Below are 25,473 nucleotides of genomic sequence, written 5' to 3'. Positions count from 1 at the left end.
ATTCTTATTTCTAAATGACTCTCGACTTTAAGTGACCTTTTCAGACAGGTGAACATCTGTGGCTCCTCATCCTTTTGGAAGGAATTCTACGCATATGACTTCTAATCTCAACTCTAGATGCTTCTCACTATCCTGAGAAGCTAGTCATTGTCTGTATATGCTTTAAACCAAATGAATAAACCTAAGTATATTTTCAAGTCATTGGGGAATAAACTTAGACTCTGCGTAGTTCTTAACTCACAGTGTAGGAAGAAGGCTTTCTAAGCCCAAATCTGTAGCCCATCCATGGAGACCGGAGTCTTCTCAGGAGGCAAACTATTAAATCTTCCATTTCGGTGCTAGCTTGGCCACAGTGTCTAGTGGATCTGACATGACTGAGATACCAGGGTATGAATATGGGAATTTCTGACTGAGAATTTCCAGAAAACCATAAAAATATTCTCATTTATTAGGTACTGGATTGTACTTTGCCTATGTGATTTGAAGAAACTGCCAAGTTCTAAGGGTTTAACTCTAGCTCCTTATACATTGATTCTTACAGCAGAAACATACCAGGGATTTTTAGAAAACACAGCACATTAAAGGAACACCAATTTTAGTAATACCAATGTGTGTGTGAGGAAACCCTGCAAGTCACATGGTATCATCGTGAAAGATTTCATTCTCAGCAGGTACATACCACTAAGAAGCGTAAGCGATGGAAGACTCACTTGAGTAACACTGAGAGGTGAAAAGGAAATCTGCCCTTAGGGCTAGGGCGACCAATCAGTAATAAAGCGCAAACACAACTACCTGGCTGTTTGTGGCAGGTGAGCTCTCTGCTGGTCAAGCAGAACCACTGTTTCTTGAAATTCCTTTTTTCAATCCAAGTTCTTCCCTGAGCTTTCTTATACATCTTACTGTCCAAACAACAGACATAAACATAAAATATTCCATGATTTAATTCAAAGAAAGAATTGCTTTTTTTATTTTTAAATGATATGAATGCTGTATACGATTTTATTGCAGATATAAAAATGTCTTTGCCAGCTCTGATTCTTGCTATCTTGGTCATAATAAAGAAATAAAGTCTTTAATTTGAAAAAAGTAATTGCACTACACAGAACACAAAAAGGGACAAATGAGTAACTTCTACCCTTCACTTCCAATAATAACAATTTGTCTTATGACTGCATTGTGCTATTTCGCCACAGTATCACAACACCCCCATAATCTCATCCTAACTGTGAACCATCTCAGAAACTATGCAGAATCATGTCTCTCTGAAATAAGGTCTGTAGAGACAGTGAAGGTGACTTACCTGACCAATCTCACTTCAGAAGTTACAACACAGAGACTCAGATCTCCTCACTCCAAGACCCACATTCTTTGTACTTACTTAAAGCCTATACTGAAATGCAACTTTCATGTTTGATTTCATTAAATTATCCTTCTTTCAAGTGCACAGCTTCATTTGTACCACTTGATTCTTTAGTTTCAGTAGATGAAATTTCATCCAAGAACTAAATGGGGGAAATGGGCAAGTATTACACTTTGTGGTAAGGTATAACATATGAATTCATTCCTTTTACATGTCATTGATTATTTTATGAACTTCTTCATTATTAAGGAATATATATATATACTTATACATATATATTTCTTGGAAATAAAAGTACTTCAGATTTAGTTTTTTTCAGATTATAAAATTCTTGCATTTACACAATGAGAATTAAGAGATGAGATTGATGTCTGAACATGAAATTTATTTATCAACTGATCAAGGACTTGCTGTCTAATGGAAAAGAGAAATGGAGAATTGCTGTCTAATGGAAAAGAGAAATTAAAGAGTGAAGAAGTACGAGTCCTATTTCCTCTTAAATGAACTGTTCAGTTTAGTTCATTAACTGGGTACTACAAACTCAAGACGCCAAAATTTCCTTGCTGTTTTCTTTGTAAGTTTCTATGTTGCTGCAATTAAGGCTTACTGTACATTCCAATAGAGATGACACGGATGGTCTCATCCCAAAGCACAATACGTAGCAGAATTTACAGTAGAACTTGTAGGGACGATCATTTTCTCCTAAGACTCAGGTAAACCAGAACCCACATTTGTGGTTTTTTCCAATGAAATATTTACTTCTAGGTTGCTAGAAGAAAATCTTGCTAGGTGAAAACTAAGAACAGTGTTCCCTTTTCATTATATGTGGGTGACAGGTCCAAGGTAACTGAAGAACTATGCTTCCACTCTGGTTCCCTGCCAATATCGACTCTGTGCAGCAGACTGCTCTAAGTGGGTCCCTGACACCCACATTGGAGATTACGATTGAGTTAGGGAATAGTTAATGCATAAGGTGAGGGGAGAAGCAATAATTGAGATGGCCTACAGACAGAGGGACTTAAGGACCCTGTCAGACAACACTTATTCTAGAATAAGCTTTAGTATCTGAAAGTGTCCTGGCATAGACAACAAATCACGTGGTCACCCTCTAACTATACAGATTCTCCCATATTAGGGAAGAGGGAAACGACTGAGTCACAATGGCCAACGTCGCTAGCAAGAGTACATGGGCATCATGAGCTTTTGCAACTTCTAGCAGTTGCTACACCTGAATAAGTAAATAATACAGAAAAGTAGGATATTAGAGAAAAATACTCTATGCGACCACAGGAAACTGAAATCAGAACTGAGACAGGAAGCATCCTGTGCTGTGTGATCATTTATTAGAATGTGACTAGGTGACTAGGGCAAGTCGGAACAGACTAAATTGGCAAATTGTAAGCCTTTCTCCACTGACACCACACACTCTGATTATATCAAGGGGAAAAATACAATGTTGCCATAGTCCAAGTTATAAAACATGGAAAACACCTCTAAACAAAACACAATGTATCATCTCTCCAACAAAAGTCAGTCTACATTGTTTCAAAAATATTCAACAGTGTTCTAGAAGTAAAAGGGCAGTTTTCCCTTTGCCTACTCTTTCCAAAGACTTGTCCTTCAATGGTTGCTGAAGAGGAAAAGTTCAATTGGTCTTGAGCTGTTAACAGTAAACAAACAAAAAACATTCTGACTTCAACTTTCTAAATCATTTACTTATGGAGCTTTGTGGGAATTTTAAAAGTCCAAAAATATATTTCAACAAAACATACCTTTGACAATCAATTGATAATTATGCTTCAGAAACAGAATAAAATCTTAAAATCTGGCCTTGTTAATTTGGATTTGCCAAATTAGGACTGAGATAAATCATATACAGTTCACTCATGAGGTTTCATTTAGATATAAAGAAAAGTTGAGTAATTTTTCCGGGTTTTGCAACATTGCTGTTTTATTAGACTGAAGACTCAAGTAATTAAAAATTACTTTAATTTCTGGGATCTGCATCTTCATTAGCAGCAAGAATGCATTTGCACTGTATCGGACTGCCTGGGTTCACACCTGGCTCTGGCTATGACCTCACTCCTGGTTCCTGCGAATGTAACCCCAGAAGATAGCCATCAGGGCTCCAGTCAAGCCAGGCCCAGTCCCAACTGTCCAGAGCATCTGGGAAGTGAGACCATGGTTGAGAGCCCCTTCTCTTTCTTCTCAAACAAATAAAACTTTTCCTTAACTAAAAATGTAGATTGGCTAAAACAGTCTCAACTCTTAAGTACAGTATTTTTTTTTAAACTGCAAAGCCTCATCTTAGGATATTATATACTGTGTACTTTTGTGCATTTATTTTAATCTACAGTAACTTCCTTTAGATTGATACCATAAGTCTACATTATTAAATGTTGAATAATTCATGTATTTTTACAATGCAAGTAATTGCTCAGTACACATCAGCTACCATGTTAACCCTTTACCCCCTGGACCGCAGGTTCTCAATCAGAAACAACTCTGTCCTTCAGAGGACTTTGGACAATTCCTGAAGTATTTTTGGTTGTCAAAATTGGGAACATACTACTGATATCATTAGGGAAGAAATCAAGGTTGCAACATCCTAAAACACACAGGCCAGTCCCTCAGAATCCAAAATTACTCAGCCCAAAATGTCAAACCCTAAACATTTGTGATCCACGGTACTAAGGCAATAGTAGCTGTCACTAAAACTCACTTTTAGGCATTTTTGTGGTTGAAAAACCTACCGCTTTATGAGAAAACTAAGAAAAAGGGTTATGATAGCCACAAACATTTGTTTAAACTTGCGATGACTTTCAGAATAGGAAATGTATTTCCCCAATGTTGTATGAAAAAAAAATTAGCTAATATTTTCAGAATAAAGCAATCATACCTTTTTAACTGCTATGATGTGCCCTTCTTGAAACATCTTGAAAAATTCACACATGAATGCTTCTTTGAAACTTGACTAAGGAAAAACACAGGGTTTACATATGCTAAATAGAGAACAAAAGAGACTGAAAACTACATCCCCTTAATAGACTTTCACTCTCAAGTGCATTAGAATGAAACTGTCATCTTTATTAGGTAACTGACACAAAGCACTGCCCTTAAAGACAGCTATCTTACCTGTATGTATCTATTTTTCATTTGTAATGAGGCGGCTGGAGAAGGAATCACATTTAGAAGTATAAAAACAAAAGAGGTAAAGACTGATCTTGCTTTTGGACAGACTCCCACAGCTTCCCAAAGTTTGAATGGTTTTTGAGATAAATTCCACAATATTGCAAATTGCTGTTGATGTTATATTGGGACTCTTAATTGACTGGGATGATATTATACCAGCTCTAACTTCGGACCAGAAATGGTCTCCCCAAGAAACTGTTCAACCCATCTGGACAATAAGTAGCTGGACTCCATGCTTGGTATATGTTTGCAAGGAAAGAATCTTGATTGAATTTGAACTGTAATGCTGCATCAAGGTGGAGGAATCCACCAGGGTGAGGGGAGGGTGAGGGGTGGGGGGATTCCCAGAGCCTATGAAACTGTCACATAATGCAAAATATTAATAAAAATCTATTTAAAAAAAAAGAGTTAATGTCTTAATGCAGGGCCCGTTCTCCCAAGGGTTAATTCCACAGCTTAGCTTGTTTCTCAAGGAGTAACAGGATGCACAATATTGACCTGATACATTTAGTTCCTGGCTTAACCACAAGTTCCTGCTTCCCTGCTTCTGGTTGATCAAGATGCCCTTGGGGGTCTTAGGAGCTGCTTGAACATTGGAAAAATACTGGAAAGAACCAGAGAGTATAAAAGGCAGACTGCAGTTCAATAAAGCAGCATTCTCTTTGCACGAATGGCCCAGTGTGTGTTGTCTTCTTTGTAACCCTAGTCCCTCTGCTGCTCTCGGGGTACACAGCGGCACGGGCGTTGCTGACATCTGAATTGTTCGTGCATCCTGCAGAATAGAAAAAATGCCAAAACTCCTGTTAAATTTTCAAAAAACAGAATTTGTATATAAAGTGATTTATGCTGCTCTAAAATAATGACTCAAAATACTCTTTTAAACCTGATACAATTAAAATCTATTTCAGGCTCCACACAACACGCAGAACACCTAGATATTAAGAGACAAAAGAGTACACATAAGGGTTGGTGTGGTGCTGCCACTGTAACATGGTTCTAACTGTGACTCACTAAGTTAAAGGAGTGGCCAATGTCATGCAGTTGTCAGAATGCCAACAGGCATTCAGAACTGACTTTACATCCCAAACTACTGTGTCTTCCTCACCCCACACAACTGAATGAACAATGCCTTCTGATGGTGAGTTTCCCAATGTCAGGAGCTAAGTTACTCTTCACTGCAAGTATTAAAACAGCTGTCTACCTAAGAGTCTAGAAGGAAGAAGGCAAAACTCAAACTAGAAGACTGATCTGGAACCCCAGGCTAGCTTAGAGAAACATCACACACTCTTCTAATTGTGTGAGCTTGAAGAAGTTACCGGGTTGTGATTTTTTACAGAATTTGCCTCATAGGGTTAGTAGGTAGACTAAATGAATGAAGTGTATGAAGTATTAGAAACAAGACCTATGGGAAAGTAAGCACCAAATAAATGTTGACATTGTTATTACCTGTTCTACAAATCAGCTACAGAAGTAATTAGATAAAATTATAAAATCTTTGGGACATAAAGTTTAAACAATCAGCAAAAATATACTAAGAAAGGAATAAACTAGAGCAAGAATGAACAACACTCTCTGCAAATTTACCCAATTAAATTGGACTTCAAAAACAAAAAAAATATATTTATACTGAACCTCAGGTGGATAAAGCGTAACAAAATGTATAAATAGTCAACAAATTATGTGTCAATGCAAGTTGCTACATCTTTCAAAAATGAACTGCTTCAAATTTCTGAGTTAAAAACATTTCACAGAGTAAACAGATCCAACTGTTTCAATACATCAAGAAGTCAAAAAAATATTAAAAACAGACACAAAACTAAACCTGTAATTAAATACAAGCCCCTCTGATATTAAAATGTACAAACATAACACTAAATAAAAAACAAGGAATCCATTTCATATTCACCACCATTCTTCAACAACGATCAACTTTCTATCATTCTTCTATAACATCTTATAACAAAAGTATCACCAAGAAAAACATCCAGTAAATTTAAGTAGTACTTATAAAACAGCCATGTAAAACTGGTTTTTCATTTAAATAAAAATTAATAGAAGCAAATAAAAATGGAACAAAGCTTTGAGAAGAACGAACACTTACTGGGTGAAAAGAATGAGGTGATACTACGGCTACAGCAAAGAAACGAAGGAACACAAAGCTGCTCACTGCAGAATACTGAACATGAGGGTCATCTGCAGAAAAAAATGGTGAAATGTCATGCACAAAAACACTGAATTTAACAAGATGATAAAGTAAAAAAATGTATACTAAATGGGACAGCAACAGAAGTTGTCTAATAAGGAGTAAGTTGATGAAATGATAGGAATGACTGACTAAATTAAGAGAAAAAAACCCTATTATTTGAAAGAAAATGAAAGTCAAAGCCATAAGGTTTGAATGAATCTTTTAATTAGAAAAATATCTCTTCACCTGCAAGAAAACACTCCTGGAATTATAACAAAATTATCTAGCACTCCCTAGTGGCAACACTGAATCCCTGTAGACTGGTACACAACTGCTTTCAGTTTTAGGTTGTTGTTTTAATTTTCCCACAAAAATGCTGCCAGTGACCCTGCATTAACGGTAACTGGGCAAGCTTCACTTTGAAGAGTCCACCAAAACTCCCTATTAAATGCAGAGACCAGAAGACTACTAATGGCTTATGATCAGTCACCAATAGCTTCTATTTTCAGAGTTGAGTCAACACTTAATTCAACAATAAAATGACACCAAAGAAATAAAAAGGTTGTGGTGAGGCAAAGAAATCCTCGCATTGCATCCTTCCAGGACCCCTCATGGGCACCAGTTTGTGTCCCAGCTACTCCAATTCCCTTCCAGCTCCCTGCTTATGGCTGGGAAAGCAGTAGAGGACGGTCCAAGATCCCCTGGGTTCAGATTGGTTTAGCTTTGACTTTTGGCCATTTGGGGAATAAACCAGCAAAGGGAAGATCTCTATATATCTGCCTCTCCAATAAAAAAAAAAAAAGGAAGTAAATCTTACAAACAAACAAAAAACCCTCTGGGTTTAGTTTGAGTTTTCCCTCTCATAAGTCATTCAGCGGATGACACTGATAAGGCAATAAATTTGTTCCTCAATAACTGCTTCCTATCTACCGCTTGCTACATGGACCCATATAATTCCAGAGTAGTAAAAACAAATGAGAAAATACAAAAGCAGTTTATGGCAACAAAATGATTACACCAAGGACGTAAAGACATTTGATATTTAAGCCAAGAAGAAAACAAAGGAGTTGAATTTGCATTAAAAACCCATACAGGTGCTAGTAATGTGGCAGAGTACAAGAAGCCTTGGCCTGCAGCAGCAGTACTTGTCTCAATGGCTGCTGGCTGCCACTGGCCTGTGGAGAATGGCCCAAGTGCATGGGCCCTCGCAGTTTGTGGGAGACCTGGAAGAAGCTCCTGGCTTTGGCTTGGCTTAGTGACATTGTGGCCATTTGGGGAATGAGGCAGCAAATGAAGATCTTTCTTTCTCTCTGTGTAATGCTCTAAAATAATAAATCTTTAAAACAAAAAACCAAATTTGCTGGTGAGGCACAATAGCCTAGTGACTAAAGTCCTTGCCTTGCATGACCTGGGACCCCATATGGGCTCAGGCTTGTATCCCAGCAGCTCCACTTCCTTTCTAGCTTCCTGGGAGATCTGGAAGAAGCTGCTGGCTTTGGATTGGCTCAGCGCTGGCAGTTGCGGCCACTTGGGGAGTGAACTAGCTGATGGAAGATCTTTCTCTCTGTTTCTCCTTCTCTCTGTAAATCTGACTTTCAAAAACAAAACAAAACAAACGAAAGACCACAAAGCATACTAGCTTGTAACTCTGATTTTCAATGTCTACTTAATAAGTAGTCAATGTGCAACAAAATAAAATAAAAGTTTAATAACCTACCTTTTTTTTTCCAAGTATAAAGGTTTGAATTTTTCCTCAGTTTCTAAATTCTATTAAGCTTTAAGGACACATCTTGTGGTTAGAAGGCATGCTACTTATGATCAAGGTATGTGAATAGCATTCTATGTATGTAAATAACTTGAATTGCTCTCCACTAAAGATAATAAGAAAAGGATAGAATAGCCTTTAGGAGAACAATACTGAGAATGCAAAGACCTGAAAATCAGGTAGTTTTCTTCTTTGCTCTTGAATAAATGCACTTCTATTCTCAAGTATATAGATGAAGTAAATCACTGTTAAAACCATTAGCAAATATTGAAGACCTGTTTCATGCAAAAGTTTTTCTGATCTAATTTTTTTCTTCACTAGTAATTCATCTAAAAAGATAATTTTGAAAAGTGAAATATTTGTGACAATACTATCGATAGCTAAAATCATAAAATGAGCATCATCAGAACAAGTTTGATAATATTTATGAAAATTCGTGGTGCTAAATAATGTGGAAACGGAAATCAAGCGCGAAAGGACTGATGGAAGAACACCCAGTGAGAATGGCAGAGATACAGCAGTACGCGTCTAGTTTAAAATATCTGTTGAATACTGGTCACTCAAAACCATGTCAATTCCATAATGTTGCAAATTGCTGTTGATGTTATATTGGGACTCTTAATTGACTGGGATGATATTCTACCAGCTCTAACTTCGGACCAGAAATGGCCTAGTGGCTAAGGTCCTCGCCTTGATCCCATATGGCCGCTGGTTCTAATCCCGGCAGCTCCAATTCCTCTCTGTCTCTCCTCCTCTCAGTATATCTGACTTTGTAATAAAAATAAAATAAATCTTTAAAAAAAAAAAAGAAAAAAAAAAAAAGAAACTGTTCAACCCATCTGGACAATAAGTAGCTGGACTCTATGCTTGGTATATGTTTGCAAGGAAAGAATCTTGATTGAATTTGAACTGTAATGCTGCATCAAGGTGGAGGAATCCACCAGGGGTGAGGGGAGGGTGAGGGGTGGGGGGATTCCCAGAGCCTATGAAACTGTCACATAATGCAAAATAATTAATAAAAAAATAAAATTAAAAATAAATAAATAAATAAGTAGTCAATGTGGTTATCCCAATCTAATTCACAATTTAAAAATATAATTTTAGTCAGCATTTGTCTTTGCATATGTTAATGTCTCAGCTCACCTTTTTTTTTAGATTTATTTATTTTTATTACAAAGTCAGATATACAGAGAGGAGAAGAGACAGAGAGAAAGATCTTCCGACCAATGATTCACGCCCCAGGTGACCGCAACGGCCGGTGCTGTGCCAATCCGAAGCCGGGAACTAGGAACTTCTTCGGGGTCTCCCACACGGGTGCAGGGTCCCAATGCATTGGGCCGTCCTCGACTGCTTTCCCAGGCCACAAGCAGGGAGCTAGATGGGAAGTGGAGCTGCCAGGATTAGAACTAGCGCCCTCATGGGATCCCGGCGTGTTCAAGGCGAGGACTTTAGCCCCTAGGCCATGCCATCGGGCCCTCACCTTTTTTTTGTTACAGACTAGATTTACCATTCCTATTTGAAGTTAACTTTTATGCTTTTATTAGCAAAGATTATGTAGACCTAAATTTATCTACAGGTAAGAGTTGGTGGTAAATTAAGCAATGAGGCAGAAACTACATTTATGTGTGCACACACTTAAAAGGACAGGACGAAATAGCAAAATCTCTCAGTTGCAGAAGTAAACTTAGCTCCACATAGCTGGATAAACACCCATACTTTAGGTAACTCCTATTCTTCCCTGTCCTTGCCCACTTAAGGGTGATCTGGAAAGACAGCTATAGCAAGTTTATTTTATCAAAGATGTGTTAGAATTAAAAGAATTCCAAAAACTGACAGAGGCAGCAACTCCTAATCTGTAAAATGTTACCAAGTAGAAGTCTGACATACTTCTCAAAATCAAAACAGGCCAGTTATAATACATGTGCCTCAAAATTTAATGTGTGTTAATTCCAATAATGATGTTTCTAAAGTCTTAATATGATTTTTGTAATGCTTTTTTGCAACCAAAACAGAATTTTTTAAAGATTTATTTTTTTTAAATTTTTATTGGAAAGGCAGCTATACAGAGAGGAGCAGAGAGAGGAAGATCTTCCATCCGATGGTTCACTCACCAAGCGGCCACAACAGCTGGAGGTGAGCCAGTTCAAAGCCAGAAGCCAGGAGCTTCTTCCAGGTCTCCCACATGGGTGTAGTGTTCCAAGGCTTTGGGCCATCCTCGATTGCTTTCCCAGGCCACAAGCAGGGAGCTGGATGGGAAGTGGGAATGCTGGGATTAGAACCGGCACCCACATGGGATCCTGGTGCATTCAAGGCGAGGACTTTAGCCCCTATGCTATCGTGCCTGGTCCAAAACAGAATTTTCAAACTGTCAAATCAAGTCAACTGTATGGAACATAATATTCTCACTACTTGAATGTGTGAAACTGGAGAATTAGTTGGATTAAGTAATAAAGGCATTTTAACTATATGTAATTATGTTCAAGTTGCATAAGTAGCTGGTATGAATTTTATATAAATTTTTCACAAGTTCAACATTTTTGCCTTAAAGCTAGTAGTGGGGCCCAGCATGGGAACCTCGTGGCTAAAATCCTCACCTTGCATGTCCCGGGATACCATATGGGTGCAAGTTTGTGTCCCAGCTGCTCCACTTCCTTTCCAGCTTCCTGTTTGTGGCTTGGGAAAGCAGTGGAGGATGGCGCAAAGCCTTGGGACTCTGCATCCGTGTGGGAGACCCGGAGGAGGCTCCTGGCTCCTGGCTCTGGATTGGCACACCTCCAGCCACTGCGGTCACTTGGGCAGTGAATCGGTGGATGAAGATCTTGCTCTCTGTATTTCAGACTTTCCAATAAAAAATAAATAAATCTTTAAAAAAACAAAAGCAAATAGTGATTTTGTATTAAGTTGCCATTGTATAGAATTAAGTGGAATATATGCTTGATATTATAAGAAAATTAAATTGACTGTCTTATGAAAAAGAGCCATTTTGAAAACTAAAGACCATGAGTGAAGTCTTAAATACTTCATCAAACCAAATATATAGTATCTAAAAAAAGATTTAATTAAGATTTAATGAGGTACTTACTTGGAAATTTCTGACTAGCCTTTTGCCTTAGAGAATAAAAGACATTACATATTACAGTGGGGCAGCTCATACTTGATTTCACTATTGTATTGAATAATTTGTCTACATAGTAGCGCAGATTCTCCTACAAAATTAAAGATAACATTAAAATTTTTACTTCTGTAAGTCACAAAATAGCTTCACGAATAAGTATATAATGACAATGAAATTTGGATTCACTAACTAGTATTCTAAAACTCTGCTTCCCTTCTCTCAACATCCAGAGAGGACAATTTATATTCTCACTTTATTTAACACGTTCAGACTCACTAGACATTAAGAAATGAGCATATAAACCTCGCAAAAAGCGTAAACAAGAAGATAAAGATGCAGTCACAAAAATACAGTGACAGTGTTCTTCCCTGTAGGGAAAACATGGGACCCTCAGTCACTTCCTGGAGTCCCTGAAACACCATGTCACTCACACGGAATCAGTCTTACCCCAAGGAATGACTACTGTGGCAGCTGGAATGAGACCCAGCCTAAGTCTAATATTTGTTACCTAGAAAGAGACAATGGAGAACAAAAACAGAGGAAACTACTGAGGAAACAGTCTGAAAACTAGCCCTAAGAAATGCGGCTCGCAGTAAAGGCTGGAATAAATTGCACTTCTTCCTTCCACACAGTATTACCACGGCTCAAGTGAGAGACACACACTCTAACGACCAAGTTTCATGCAGTGGTGAAGTGAACAAGGACTTACCTTATTGCTTTCTACATTATCTCCTTCTTTTAATGTAATAGGATCAATCTCACAAGATTTTGAGGATTCACATATCTAGAAAATAAATGAATCAGTTTATTCTTACATATTTGACAAAATGAAGATATTAAACTTTTATTGTTTTAATTTTCATAATTAGTATAGCATTCACATCCAGAGAAAATATATATATAATGTATAGTTTCCCTAAAGAACTACACTGAAAAGTATTTATCAATTATTTGAAACTCTAAAACTGAAATTCAGTTGACAAAGAAATAACTATGTAGATCACATTATAATGTGGCCTTTGAGCAAAAATCCACTAAAAGAAAAGTTAATAGTTTAAGTTCAGCCTTATTTTGGAAACACAGGAAGGGTGTCACTTCCATCAAAAGATCACATGTTGAAACAGACTGCTGTAATATCACCAACCATCATTATTATAGATACAGCTTGTAGCTCATCTAGAACAGGTTTTACTGTTACTTTCAGGTAGTGACCTCCCACTATTTTCATCATCTCGTCCAAACACAGGGTGGCCAAAGAATTTCCTCTAAAAATTGTGTTTGCATCTCTGAAACAGAAATAGAAATACATGAAATCAAGCATAGTTAGAAAAAAAACCCCACTAAAACCAAATCTGTTAACATCAACAACTTTAATAATTTTTGCCTTCTAAACTTCACAGCCACAAGCTTTTCAAACTGACCAAAATTACTTAACAAAAGCAATGTGAAAATCAAGGTGAAAATCAATATTAAAAATATTTATGAACAGACAGAAGAAGCAGAGAGAAAGAATAAAATAACAGTGTCGGATGACGATGGGAATAGGAAGCAACTCCCATGGTTTTCATAATAAAGTGTCGCACACATGCATATACGAGTGCTATAGGAAGGATGGGGGGAGATCAGGTTCTACCTCGTTCTTTTAGTTGTAACATGTGAACCATCACACTAAGTAGTAAGATTGACAATACAAAGGAAATTTAGTCACGGAATAAAAAGCAGATTCTTCACTGTTATCCTTACTACTGGTGGACCCTGTTTGATAACTTAATAAACTTAATAAATGTTAATTATGTATTATTGTTAATAATATACATGTTAACATAAATGTTAATATAAATATAAATGCTAATTACTGTGTATCCTTTAGATCTAATTCAGCTACTGCAGTGGCAAAAGGAACAAGTTTATCATGGTGAAGCAACAGCCGGACAAGCAGCAAAACAGCATCATTTTTGTCTCCACATATTTCACCCAAAATGTAAGCAGCCGAGGCAGATATTGGCTAGAAAAACAGAAAGGTAGAAAACAGGTGCAAAATCAAGCAGACATTACTAAATGTTTCATCTCTGACCTATTTTACACCATTAACTATAATTGTTAACAGAATAATATTTAAGTGTCAACATTTTTATCAGAGATGAAGTTTGGAGCACAAGATTGGCATCAGTACAAACATACATAGTTTTAATCAAACTTGATATTCCAGAATTTTCATCACAAAACTACTTTGGCCTTTTCATATTAAATCATGTACTTCAGATTTTACCTGAACATCCGGTGATTTTAGCAGCAAAGTTTTCAAAGGACCGCAGTGCTCTGAAGGAAGCACATAGTCCTCAGTGCAGCATATATGCAATCGAAGAGACCCCAGGTCATCAGTTTTGGGTGTCTTGTTTCCATTGTCTCTTGGCTGTAGCAAGTACCTAAAGTAAAAACACAAGTAATCCCATGTTACATTAGGGAGCCCACAAGCTGTAAGGTAAGAAAATACATAAACAAAACAAAATAAAGCAAACAAAAAACTAAACACAAAAGGCAACTCATTATTTAAAGTTACGACATTTGATAAGTGGTAGCTACTAATATTCAGGGGCTTAATGTTAGTTATATACTGAAGTAAGAGGCTGCAAACAAATTTTTAATTCAGGAAACAAACATAGATATATAAAAACTAGGACCTTCAAAGGAATTAAATAAAATTTGATTTGCTTCCAGGTTTAGAAAAAAAAAAGATACAACATCTAAAAATTCAGCAAGATTTTACTAAATTCAAGAAAAGCATTATCTTTAATGTAGGTATGTTTCTAAACTTTTATTCACCAACTTTTAAGTTTAAATTTTATATACAGAATTGACTTTAAAACGAATGTCACTCCTGCATTGTAGTATATCTTACTTATTTTAACAAAAGGCTTGCTTCTTAAAACAAACTTAAATGTTTTTGGAAAAATGTGATTTACATGAATATTTTCAGGAAAGAAGGGGCAAAAAATAATATGTGTAAAATAGAGGCAGTTTTAAATACTCAAGTAAAGAAAAGTGCTTAGAAACCAGAAGTTTTCAGAACTCATACTGGAAACTGAATAATTTTACAAAAAAATTTTTATTATGGATGTTCAAAAAAGGACACTAGATAGTAATATGTTGAAATGCATATTACCTAGCTTGAGCAACTACATATATATATATATTAATATTTGTTTGTTTTTATTGGAAAAGAAGATTTACACAGAGAAGGACAGAGAGAAAAGATCTATTTGATGTTTCACTTCCAATGGCCACAACAGCTGGAACTGAGCCAATACAAAGCCAAAAGCCAGGAGCCCCTTCTGGGTCTCCCATGTGGGCGCAGGGTTCCAAGGCTTTGGGACATCTTCCATTGCTTTCCCAAGGCCATAAGCACAGACAGGAATTGGTGCCCATATGAGATCCCGACGCTTGGAAGTGGAGGATTAGCCAGATGAGTTAATGCCCCGGCTCCTTCAACAACTATCTTAAAACTATTCTTAGGCCTGGCTAGTGGCTGAAGTCCTCGCCTAGCTCGCGCCAGGTTCCCATTTGGGCACCACTTCATGTTCCAGCGGCCCCACTTTCCATCCAGCTCCCTGTTTGTGGCCTAGAAAGGCAGTAGAGGATGGCCCAAGCCTTGGGAGCCTGCATAGGAGATCTGGAATAAGTTCCTGGCTTCAGATCAGCTCATCTCTGGCCATTGCGGCCACTTGGGGAGTGAGTCAGTGGATGGAAGATCTACCTCTCTGTCTCTTCTCTTCTCTGTATATCTAACTTTCCAATAAAAATAAATAATAGGGGCCGGGCACAATAGCGTAGTGGTTAAAGTCCTCACCTTGCACGCGCCGGGATCCCATATGGGATTCCCATCCAGCTCCCTGCTTGTAGCCTGGGACATCAGTTGATGGCCCAAATCCTTGGGACCCTGCACCCGCTTGGGAATAAATAAATCTTTAAAAATAATAATAATAAATCTTAAAAAAAAAAAACAGTATTCTTGTTCAGTCTTACCTCTACTCATTCTCCCAGCTGGTTCCTGCATTAGTATTAGAAAACAATTTCTAATTATTTTACAATTTATCACTTTACAAATATTGTATAATTTTATCATTCCTTTTTAACTTATTAGCTTCATAAAGGATATTTGGAAGTTTTGGGTTTGCATTTACATTAACTGGCTATGTCCGCCCCTTACAGACTAATCTGTTTAAATTTACATAATTTTAATAAACAAAGCAAGTTGTTAAAAACAGGAAGCAAGAGCTTAATAAAATATTAGCTTTGAAACAGAAAAGAGCACTAAAGAATTACCTAAGAAAAACTTAAAGACAAAGAAATACAAGGAGAGAAATTCAGAAATTTTGTCATACTTCCATCTCCAGAACTTTTGCTCTCTGACAGAAGAAACAGTAATTTAAAGATAGGGTCATTGAAGACATTAGAAAAAGGCCTATTAAGGGACTGTAGAACTTATCGTCCCAGGACATATGCAGGTGTTTCAGTGAATCAGTGGTTGGAAGATCTTAATCTGCAACTCTGCCTTTCAAATAATCTTTAGGAAAAAAAAAGTCAGTATTTGAAAAATTGTTAACCATAAGGCTTGGGTAAACTGAGGTAGACAGACAAAGCTATAATTACTCGTATACAATGCTACACAAATTGAAAAATAGCTACTCGGAGGCAACTCTACTAATATATATATTTTTAAAGATTTATTTTTATTGCAAAGTCAAATATATAGAAAGGAAGAGAGACAGAGGAAGATCTTCCGTCTCATGATTCACTCCCCTAGTGACCACAATGGCCGGAGTTGAGCTGAAAGCCAGAAGCTTCCTCCGGGTCTCCCACATGGGTGCAGGATTCCAAGGCCTTGAGCCATTCTCTACTGCTTTCCCAAGCCACAGGCAGGGAGCTGGATGGGAAGTGGGGCCGCTGGGACACGGAGTGGCACCCATATGGAATTCCAGCGTGCACTAGGCGAGGACTCTGGCCACTAGGCTACTGTGCCCGGCCCTCTAATGTTCTATTATCTTAAACATGACTATTGCCAATGGATTTACTAAAAATAAGAAATCTTTTCTAAATTCAAATAATGAAAAGATACACTTAAAAAAATGAGACAAAGAAAATGATCAAGGTCAAGGTGCCCAAATTAATAAACTAGAAAACCAAATCATCTCAAAATGTGTAAATGTCTAAGCCTAATCACTTAATTTATCTACTGTTTGGCCCTGATAAAACTAAAAATGGTAACATGGAAAAGATACTTTCACTTGTTGTCACTCCTAAATGTTGCTTTACATGTTGACTCTTCAGCAGGAAATTGCTATGTAAATTTGTACAATCACAAAGGATTTTGACAAACTGTCATTGTAGAACCTGGTGAAATGAGATTGAATTAGATCATCCTTAAGGTTCTCTGTATAAGATTTCAAACAGTGGAACACTATGCCAGAGCAAACGAAAGATGTGGACATTTTGTATAGTATTGATTTAGAACAATGATAACGATGATGGTAACGATTACAACAATAATAGTGTAGGTTAGACATAAATACAGTACTTGGAGCTTTCTTTACATGAATTCATTTCATTTGCTTAACTTTAGGAGCCAGGTATGAGTTCTATCAATCCCATTTTATGCCAAAGAAATCTTTTTACAGTCAGAGGAACCTGTTCACGGTCACACAGTTCATGGAAAGGATGGGATCTGAACCAAGGCAGTTATGTTCCAGAGCCCATACTCTTAACTTTTGTCAAGGGTCAGAAGGCGTTTATTCACTGATGTCCTGCTATATTGTTATGTGAAAAAAGCAGCGTGGAGAATAGGATCCAACATACATCCATTTACATAAAAAGGGGGAAAAGATACATATTTGCTTGTGCATACATAAAAGGAAAGCAAACATACTTTTCAAACAATAGAATTAAAGTACTTACTAACTACCTATGAAACTGTGTTACATAATACAATGTAATTAATGAATCAAAAAATAATAATAAAAAAAAAATAAATGAACATTTTAAAAAATGAAAAAAAAATAAAGTACTTACTAACACTGTAATTCTTGTTAATATCAACACTAGCAAGAATATGCTTGAAATGCTAAAAGTAAAGTTTGTTGTGTTTTCATGCAGTTATCATTAACCCCACAAGGGGATGCCATATTCAGTAACAAATTAACAGGCTCAGTTTTATTTCCAACTTAAAAGGAAATAGTAATCATATTTTTATTTACCCTTACGTTAGTATCAATGAATTAGTAGGTATTTGTTTCATGTTGTAAATTTTGGCATTTACATTTAAGGCAGGTTGCTTCAAAATATACCTAGTGTTGGCAAAAAAAGCACTTTGAGAATAAAATTAATTTCTATTACCGTTCTTTTATCCCACCATGGTAACTGAACACAGTTTTGTCAAATTTGGAACCTTGACTAGAGATAGTTCCACTTAAAATAAGGGCTGTGTGGCACACTTCAGATTCACCCAGAGGAACCCTGGGAGGCACAACTCACCTTTTCTTCTATACTGAGTAGCACCGGAAAAAAAAATATTTGGCAAATTGAGCTTAGAAATTCCCATTTTAAAAATATGTATTATTTGTAGAAAGTAAAGGGGCTGGCGCTATGGTATGGACGGCTAAGTGGCTGCCTGGGACACCAGCACCTCCTAGGGTTACCCATTCAAATCCTGACTGTCCCATGGCCTGGGACAGCAGTGGAGGAGGCCTCGCTTTGGGACCATGCCATCCACATGTGTGATCTTGATGAAGCTCGTGGCTTCAGTTTGACTTAACCTCAGCCTTTGAAGCCATCTGGGGAGTGAGCCAGCAGAACGATCTTTCTGTTAACTCTCTCAAAACAAATAAAATAAATCTTTAAAAAAAGGAGGGGGGGGAATGACAGGCACCAAAGTTTTATCCATTTTTCCATAGCGATTGTGAAAAGCTCTGAACAATCTATTTAACATTAGTTTAATCTCATTATTAGAGTCATGAAACGGTAAGGTAACACTGAAGTCATTACTGAGCTTCCACGGCTCCTGTCAAGCATATTAAACAACAGCTCCATAACATTCATACCACAGCAAGGAAAACAACTGAGGGCCTCCCCAGGGTGTAAGGGAAGGCAGTTCCCATGGGCCCCCGAGTCCTCTAAATGGCCTCCGCTTCCAGATACGCGCAGTTCCTACGATCCATACAGTTTGTGAATTGTAGATGCTGATTTGTAAACAAGCATGTTTGTTAATTGTTATTTTTTCTTTTTAAAAAAATATGTATTTTATTAATTACATTGCATTATGCTCTGGGATTCCCCCAACCCCTCCCCGTGCCCTCCTTCCATGGTGGATTCCTCCACTTTGTTGCTGTATTACAGTTCAAATTCAGTCAAGATTCTTTCATTGCAAGAGTATACCAAGCATAGAGTCCAGCAACTTATTGTCCAGGTAAATTCAATGGCTTCTTGGGGAGACCATCTCTGGTCTGCAGGCAGAGCTGGCAGAGTATCATCCCGATCAATTTAAAGCCACAACATAACATCAACGACAATTTACAACATTATGGAATTAATTGAGATGGTATTGAGTAACCAATATGTTAAAAAATGCAAGTTCTTAACTATATTCTGTGACTGCTACATTGACATTTCTTTTTTCTTTTCTTTTTTGTTTCTTTTTTTAATATACTTATTTTTTATTAATTACATTGCATTATGTAACACAGTTTCATAGCCTCTGGGAATCCCCCAACCCCTCCCCGCACCCTCCCTCCATGGTGGATTCCTCCACCTTGTTGCTGTATTACATTTCAAATTCAGTCAAGATTCTTTCATTGCAAGAGTATACCAAGCATAGAGTCCAGCATCTTATTGTCCAGGTAAATTCAATGGTTTCTTGGGGAGACCATCTCTGGTCTGAAGGCAGAGCTGGCAGAGTATCATTCAAATCAACTTAAGGCCACAACATAACATCATGACAATTTACAACATTATGGAATTAATTGACATGGTATTGAGTAATCAATATGTTAAAAAAAATTCAAGTTCTTTTTTTTTTTTTAATTATTTATTATTTAACTTCAGTAATTACATTGTATTATGTGACACAGTTACATAGATACTTGGGTTCTCCCCACCCCTCCCCAAACCCTCCCACCATGGTGGATTCCTCCACCTTGTTGCATAACCACAGCTCAAGTTCAGTTGAGATTTCCCCATTGCAAGCATATACCAAACATAGAGTCCAGCATCTTATTGTCCAGTCAAGTTCAACGTCTTCTTAGGTATACCCTCTCTGGTCTGATGACAGAGCCAGCAGAGTATCATCCCAGTCAATTGAAAGCTCCAACATACCATCAGCAAAAATTTACATCATTATGGAATTAATTGACATAGTAATGAGTAACCAATATGTTAAAAGTAAATGCGGGTTCCCAGCCACCTTCTGTGACGACCTCACCTATACTTCAATTTTAGTTTATACACAACATATAACATTCAACACATAACATGTTATACATAACATCATATCATCTTAAATTAAGGCAAACATGTGGTATTTAACCTTTTGGGATTGGCTCATTTCCCTTAGCATTATGGTTTCCAGTTTGGCCCATTTGGCCACAAAGAACTGCATTTTGTTTTTTTTATTTATTTATTTTTTATTATTATTATTTAACTTCATTAATTACATTGTATTATGTGACACAGTTACATAGATACTTGGGTTCTCCCACCCCTGCCCAAACCCTCCCACCATGGTGGATTCCTCCACCTTGTTGCATAACCACAGCTCAAGTTCAGTTGAGATTCCCCCATTGCAAGCATACACCAAACATAGAGTCCAGCATCTTATTGTCCAGTCAAGTTCAACGTCTTCTTAGGTATACCCTCTCTGGTCTGAAGACAGAGCTAGCAGAGTATTATCCCAGTCAATTGAAAGCTCCATCATACCATCAGCAAAAATTTACATCATTATGGAATTAATTGACATAGTAATGAGTAACCAACATGTTGAAAGTAAATACGAGTTCCCAGCCACCTTCTGTGACCACCTCACCTATACTTCAATTTAGTTTATACACAACATATAACATTCAAAACATAACATGTTATACATAACATCATATCATCTTAAATTAAGGCAAACATGTGGTATTTAACCTTTTGGGATTGGCTCATTTCCCTTAGCATGATGGTTTCCAGTTTGGCCCATTTGGCCACAAAGAACTGCATTTTGTTTTTTTTAATAGCTGAGTAGTATTCCATGGAGTAGATGAACCATAGCTTTCTTATCCAATCCTCTGTTGATGGGCATTTTGGTTGCTTCCATGTTTTTGCAATTACTGATTGTGCTGCTATGAGCATAGGAGTGCATGTTGGTTTCTCATAGAACAAGTGTTCTGGATATATTCCTAGGAGTGCTATTGCTGGATCATACGGTATGTTGAATTTGAGTTGTTTGAATATTCTCCATACTGATTTCCATAGAGGCTGTACCAGCCTGCAGCCCCACCAGCAGTGGAGTAGGGTTCTCTTTTCCCCACAACCTCGCCAACAAGTGTCGTTGGTGCTTTTATTCATGTGGGCCAGTCTTACTGGTGTTAGGTGGTACCTCATTGATGTTTTAATTTGGATTTCCCTTATTGCCAGGGAACTTGAGCATTTTTTCATATGTTTATTTGCCATTTGGGTTTGTTCCTTTGTGAAGTGTCTGCCCATTTCCCCTGCCCATTTCTTGAGTGGGTTGTTTGTTTTGACATTTTGGTTGTTTTGTAGCTCTTTGTATATTCTGGATATTAGCCCTCTATCACCTATGTCGTGTGCGAAGATCTTCTCCCATTCTGTGGGTTGCCTTTTTACTTTGTTGATTGTTTCTCTAGCTGTACAGAAGCTTCTTAGTTTGATGAGGTCCCAATTGCTTATTTTGGTCTTGATTTCTACTGCATCTGGAGTCTTTTTTAGGAAGTGAGGGCCAACCCCTAAGTGTTCCAGTGTGTTTCCAACATTTTCTTCCAAAAGTTTGAAGGTTTCTGGATGTAGGTTTAGATCTGTTATCCATTTAGATCTGATGTTAGTGTATGGTGAGAGATGTGGATCTATTTTTTTGTTTCTGCAGGCTATCAACCAGTTGTCCCAACAGCATTTATTGAACAGACCTTCCCATTTGCCTGGGTTGTCGTTTGTCTTTTTGTCAAAGATTATTTGGCTGTATCTGTGTGGGTTTCCTTCTGGCGTTTCTATTCTGCTCCATTGATCTTCCTCTCTATCTTTGTGCCAGTACCACGCTGTTTTGATAACCACTGCCCTATAGTATGTCCAGAGGTCCAGAACTGTGATTCCCCCTGCTTACTTCCTGTTCTTCAGGATAGTTCTAGCTATCCGTGGTTTTTTGTGCTTCCAGATGAACCTTTGGATCATTGTTTCCACTTCCATGAAGAATGTTTTGGGCAATTTGATTGGGATTGCGTTGAATGTATATATTGCTTTTGGCAGTATAGACATTTTAATGATATTGATTTTACCTATCCAGGAGCATGGGATGTTACTCCATCTTTTGAGGTCTTGTTCAATTTCTTTTTTAAGCAGTTTGTAGTTTTCTTCAAATAAGTCTTCTACATTTTTGGTTAGATTTATTCCCAGATATTTCATACTTTTCTCTGTTATTTTGAATGGTATCTTGCTGGTTAAGTCTTTTTCCATCTTGGGGCTGTTCGCATACACTATGGCTGTTGATTTTTGTTCATTAATTTTGTACCCTGCCACTCTACCAAACTCTCGTACAAGTTCTAGCAGTCTCTGTATTGAGTCTCTTGGCTCTTCTACATAAAGAATCATATCATCTGCGTATAGTGAGAGCTTGACTTCTTCGTTTCCCATTTGGATTCCTCTGATTTCTTTTTCTTGTCTTATGGCCTCAGCGAGTACCTCTAGGACTATGTTGAATAGTAGTGGAGAAAGTGGACATCCCTGTCTTGTTCCAGATCTCAGTGGGAAGGGTTCCAGCTTTTCTCCATTCAGTATGATGCTGGCATTGGGTTTTTCATATATGGCTTTAATTATGTTGTGGATTTTTCCATCTATGCCTACCTTGGTTAGGGTTTTTAGTAGGAAGTGATGTTGGATTTTGTCGAAAGCTTTTTCTGCATCTATTGATACTATCATGTGATTCTTGTTTTTCAGTTTTTGGATGTGGTGTATCACATTTATAGATTTTCGAATGTTGAACCATCCCTGCATTCCAGGGATGAATCCTACTTGATCTGGATGAATGATCTGTCTGATGTGTTTTTGAATTCTGTTGGCTAGGATTTTGTTGAGAATCTTAGCATCAATGTTCATCAAAGAGATAGGTCTGTAGTTTTCCTTCTCTGTTAGTTCTCTGTCTGGTTTTGGGATTAAGGTAATGTTGGCTTCATAGAATGAGTTTGGAAGGGTTGCCTCTTTTTCTATTGTTTTGAAGAGTTTGTAGAGGATTGGGGTCAGTTCTGTTCGGAATGTTTTGTAGAATTCTGTAGTGAAGCCGTCTGAGCCTGGGCTTTTCTTTGTTGGGAGGTCTTTAATCACTGATTCAATCTCTACTTCAGTTATGGGTTTGTTCAGGTCGTTTGTTGCCTCTGGGCTAAGTTTTGGCAAGTGGTAGAAGTCTAAGAACTTTTCCATTTCTTGGTGATCTTCTGATTTGTTGGAGTACAGTGCTTTGTAGTAATTTCTAATTATGGCCTTAATGGATGCGGTGTCTGTTGTTATGTTGCCTTTTTCATCTTTGATGCTGTTAATTCTTGCCTTCTCTTGTTTTTTCTTTGTCAGTCGGGCCAGTGGAGTGTCTATCTTGTTTATCTTCTCAAAAAACCAGCTTTTTGATTCATTGATTTTGTGTATGGTTTTTTTTATTTCTATCTGGTTGATTTCCTCCCTTGTTTTGATGATTTCTTGTTTCCTATTGTGTGTGGGGCTCTTCTGCTGTTGTTTTTCCAGTTCCTGGAGGTGTGTGTTTAGTTCCTGTATTTGGCGCCTCTCTTGGGCCTTGACATGAGTTCCAATTGCGATGAGTTTACCCCGTAGCACTGCTTTGGCAGTGTCCCACAAATTTTGGAATGTTGTGTCAGAGTTTTCATTGGTTTCCATAAATTTTTTGATCTCATCTTTAATTTCTTCTCTGATCCATTGTTCGTTTAGTAGCATATTGTTCAGCCTCCAAGAGTTTCTATATTTCCTGGGGCATTTTGAATTGCTGATTTCCAGTTTCATTCCGTGGTGGTCTGAGAGGGTACATGGTATGATTCCTATCTTTTTGAAGTTATTTAAGTTTGCTTTGTGTCCTATCATGTGGTCGATCCTGGAGAAGGTGCCATGCACTGCTGAAAAAAATGTATAATCTGTGGCCTTAGGGTAAAAAATTCTATAAATGTCAACCAAGTCCAGTTGTTCTATTGTTTGTATGAGTTCTGTTGTTTCTTTGTTGAGTTTTTGTTTTCTTGATCTGTCTATTGTTGTTAGTGGGGTGTTAAGATCACCCACTATTATTGTGTGCATATCTATGTCTCCCCTTAAGTCCGTGAGTAATTGCTTCACGTAGCTAGGTGCGTTTGAATTTGGTGCATATATGTTCACAATGGTAATTACTTCCTGATGGATCAGTCCCTTCACCAATATATAATGTCCTTCCCTGTCCTTTTTGATGTGTGTCAGATTGAAGTCCACATCATCTGAAATTAAGACAGCTACCCCAGCCTTTTTTTCTCGTCCATTGGCATGAAATATCTGTTTCCAACCTTTCACTTTCAGCTTCTTCGAATCTCTTCTGGTTAGATGTGTCTCTTGTAGGCAACAGATAGTTGGGTGCTGTTTGATAATCCATTCTGTTAATCAATGCCTTTTGATTGGTGAGTTCAGGCCATTTGTGTTGAGAGTTAAAATTGAGAGGTTGTGATTTTGCCCTGCCATACTTGTTTTTGTGGGTGTTGATATCTGTGTTATTGCCCTTCCTTGTGTGGACTTTAGTGGGGAGACCTTCCTGTTTGCCATCTTTGCTTATGATTCACCTCCTTTTTTTCTGGAATTAGTGCATTTCTAAGGAGATTTTGTAGAGCTGGTTTTGTGCTGGCATATTCTTCTAATTTCTCTTTGCTGTGGAAGTATTTGATTTCGTTCTCAAATACGAATGAGATCTTTGCTGGGTACAATAGTCTTGGTTGACAGTTGTTCTGATTCAGGATTTGGAAGATCTTTGTCCATTCTCTTCTTGCTTGTAAGGTCTCTTCAGAAAAGTCAGCAGTGATCCTGATTGGTTTTCCCCGGTATGTGATCTTTTCTCTGCTTCGTACTTGTCTCAGGATTCTTTCTTTGTCTTCGTTGGAGTGGAACTTGAGCACCATATGTCTGGGTGAAGGTCGCTTTGGGTCATATCTGCTGGGAGTCCTCTGACCGTCCTGGATTTGAGCTGGATTCATGTTCCAAGTGTTTTGAAAGTTTTCCTGTATAATTTTGTCGAGCACCATTTGCATTCCTGATTCTTTTTCCGCTCCTTCAGGAAGGCCAATAATCCTAATATTTGATTTTCTGAGGTTGTCTTTCATTTCTTGTATGGTCTTATTGGCTTTGTTCAGACTTGACTCCAGCTGTTTAATGAACTGGGTATGTTCGTTTTGTGTGTCTTCCGTTTCAGAGATCCTCTCTTCTGCTGTATTTGTTCTGTTGGTTAGGCTCTCAATTTTGTGCTCTAAGTCAAGGATTTTACTTTTCATTTGTTGTATTTCTGAGGCTATGTGGTTCTTGAATTCCTTGAAGTCCTCCCAATTCTTCTCATTGTCTCTGACATATTTTAACATTATTTTTTTGAATTC

The 25,473-nt window shown here is 37.5% G+C and overlaps 1 protein-coding gene across 1 annotated transcript in view; it reads right to left on the bottom strand.

Moving 5' to 3' along the window:
* Nucleotides 1-706: 706 nt before the first annotated feature.
* Nucleotides 707-25,473, bottom strand: part of LOC101520060 (ras GTPase-activating protein 2-like) — a 38,285-nt gene continuing 13,518 nt past the window's right edge. The window contains 10 exon segments of the mRNA XM_058661222.1: nt 707-900; nt 1,430-1,502; nt 4,260-4,336; nt 4,586-4,682; nt 6,654-6,745; nt 11,585-11,708; nt 12,327-12,401; nt 12,780-12,903; nt 13,474-13,622; nt 13,887-14,043. Coding sequence (XP_058517205.1) covers nt 707-900; nt 1,430-1,502; nt 4,260-4,336; nt 4,586-4,682; nt 6,654-6,745; nt 11,585-11,708; nt 12,327-12,401; nt 12,780-12,903; nt 13,474-13,622; nt 13,887-14,043 — 1,162 coding nt within the window.

The sequence above is a fragment of the Ochotona princeps genome, chromosome 3 (genome assembly GCF_030435755.1).
Source record: "Ochotona princeps isolate mOchPri1 chromosome 3, mOchPri1.hap1, whole genome shotgun sequence".
NCBI lineage: Eukaryota > Metazoa > Chordata > Mammalia > Lagomorpha > Ochotonidae > Ochotona > Ochotona princeps.
This window is presented reverse-complemented; position numbering and strand designations above follow the sequence as displayed.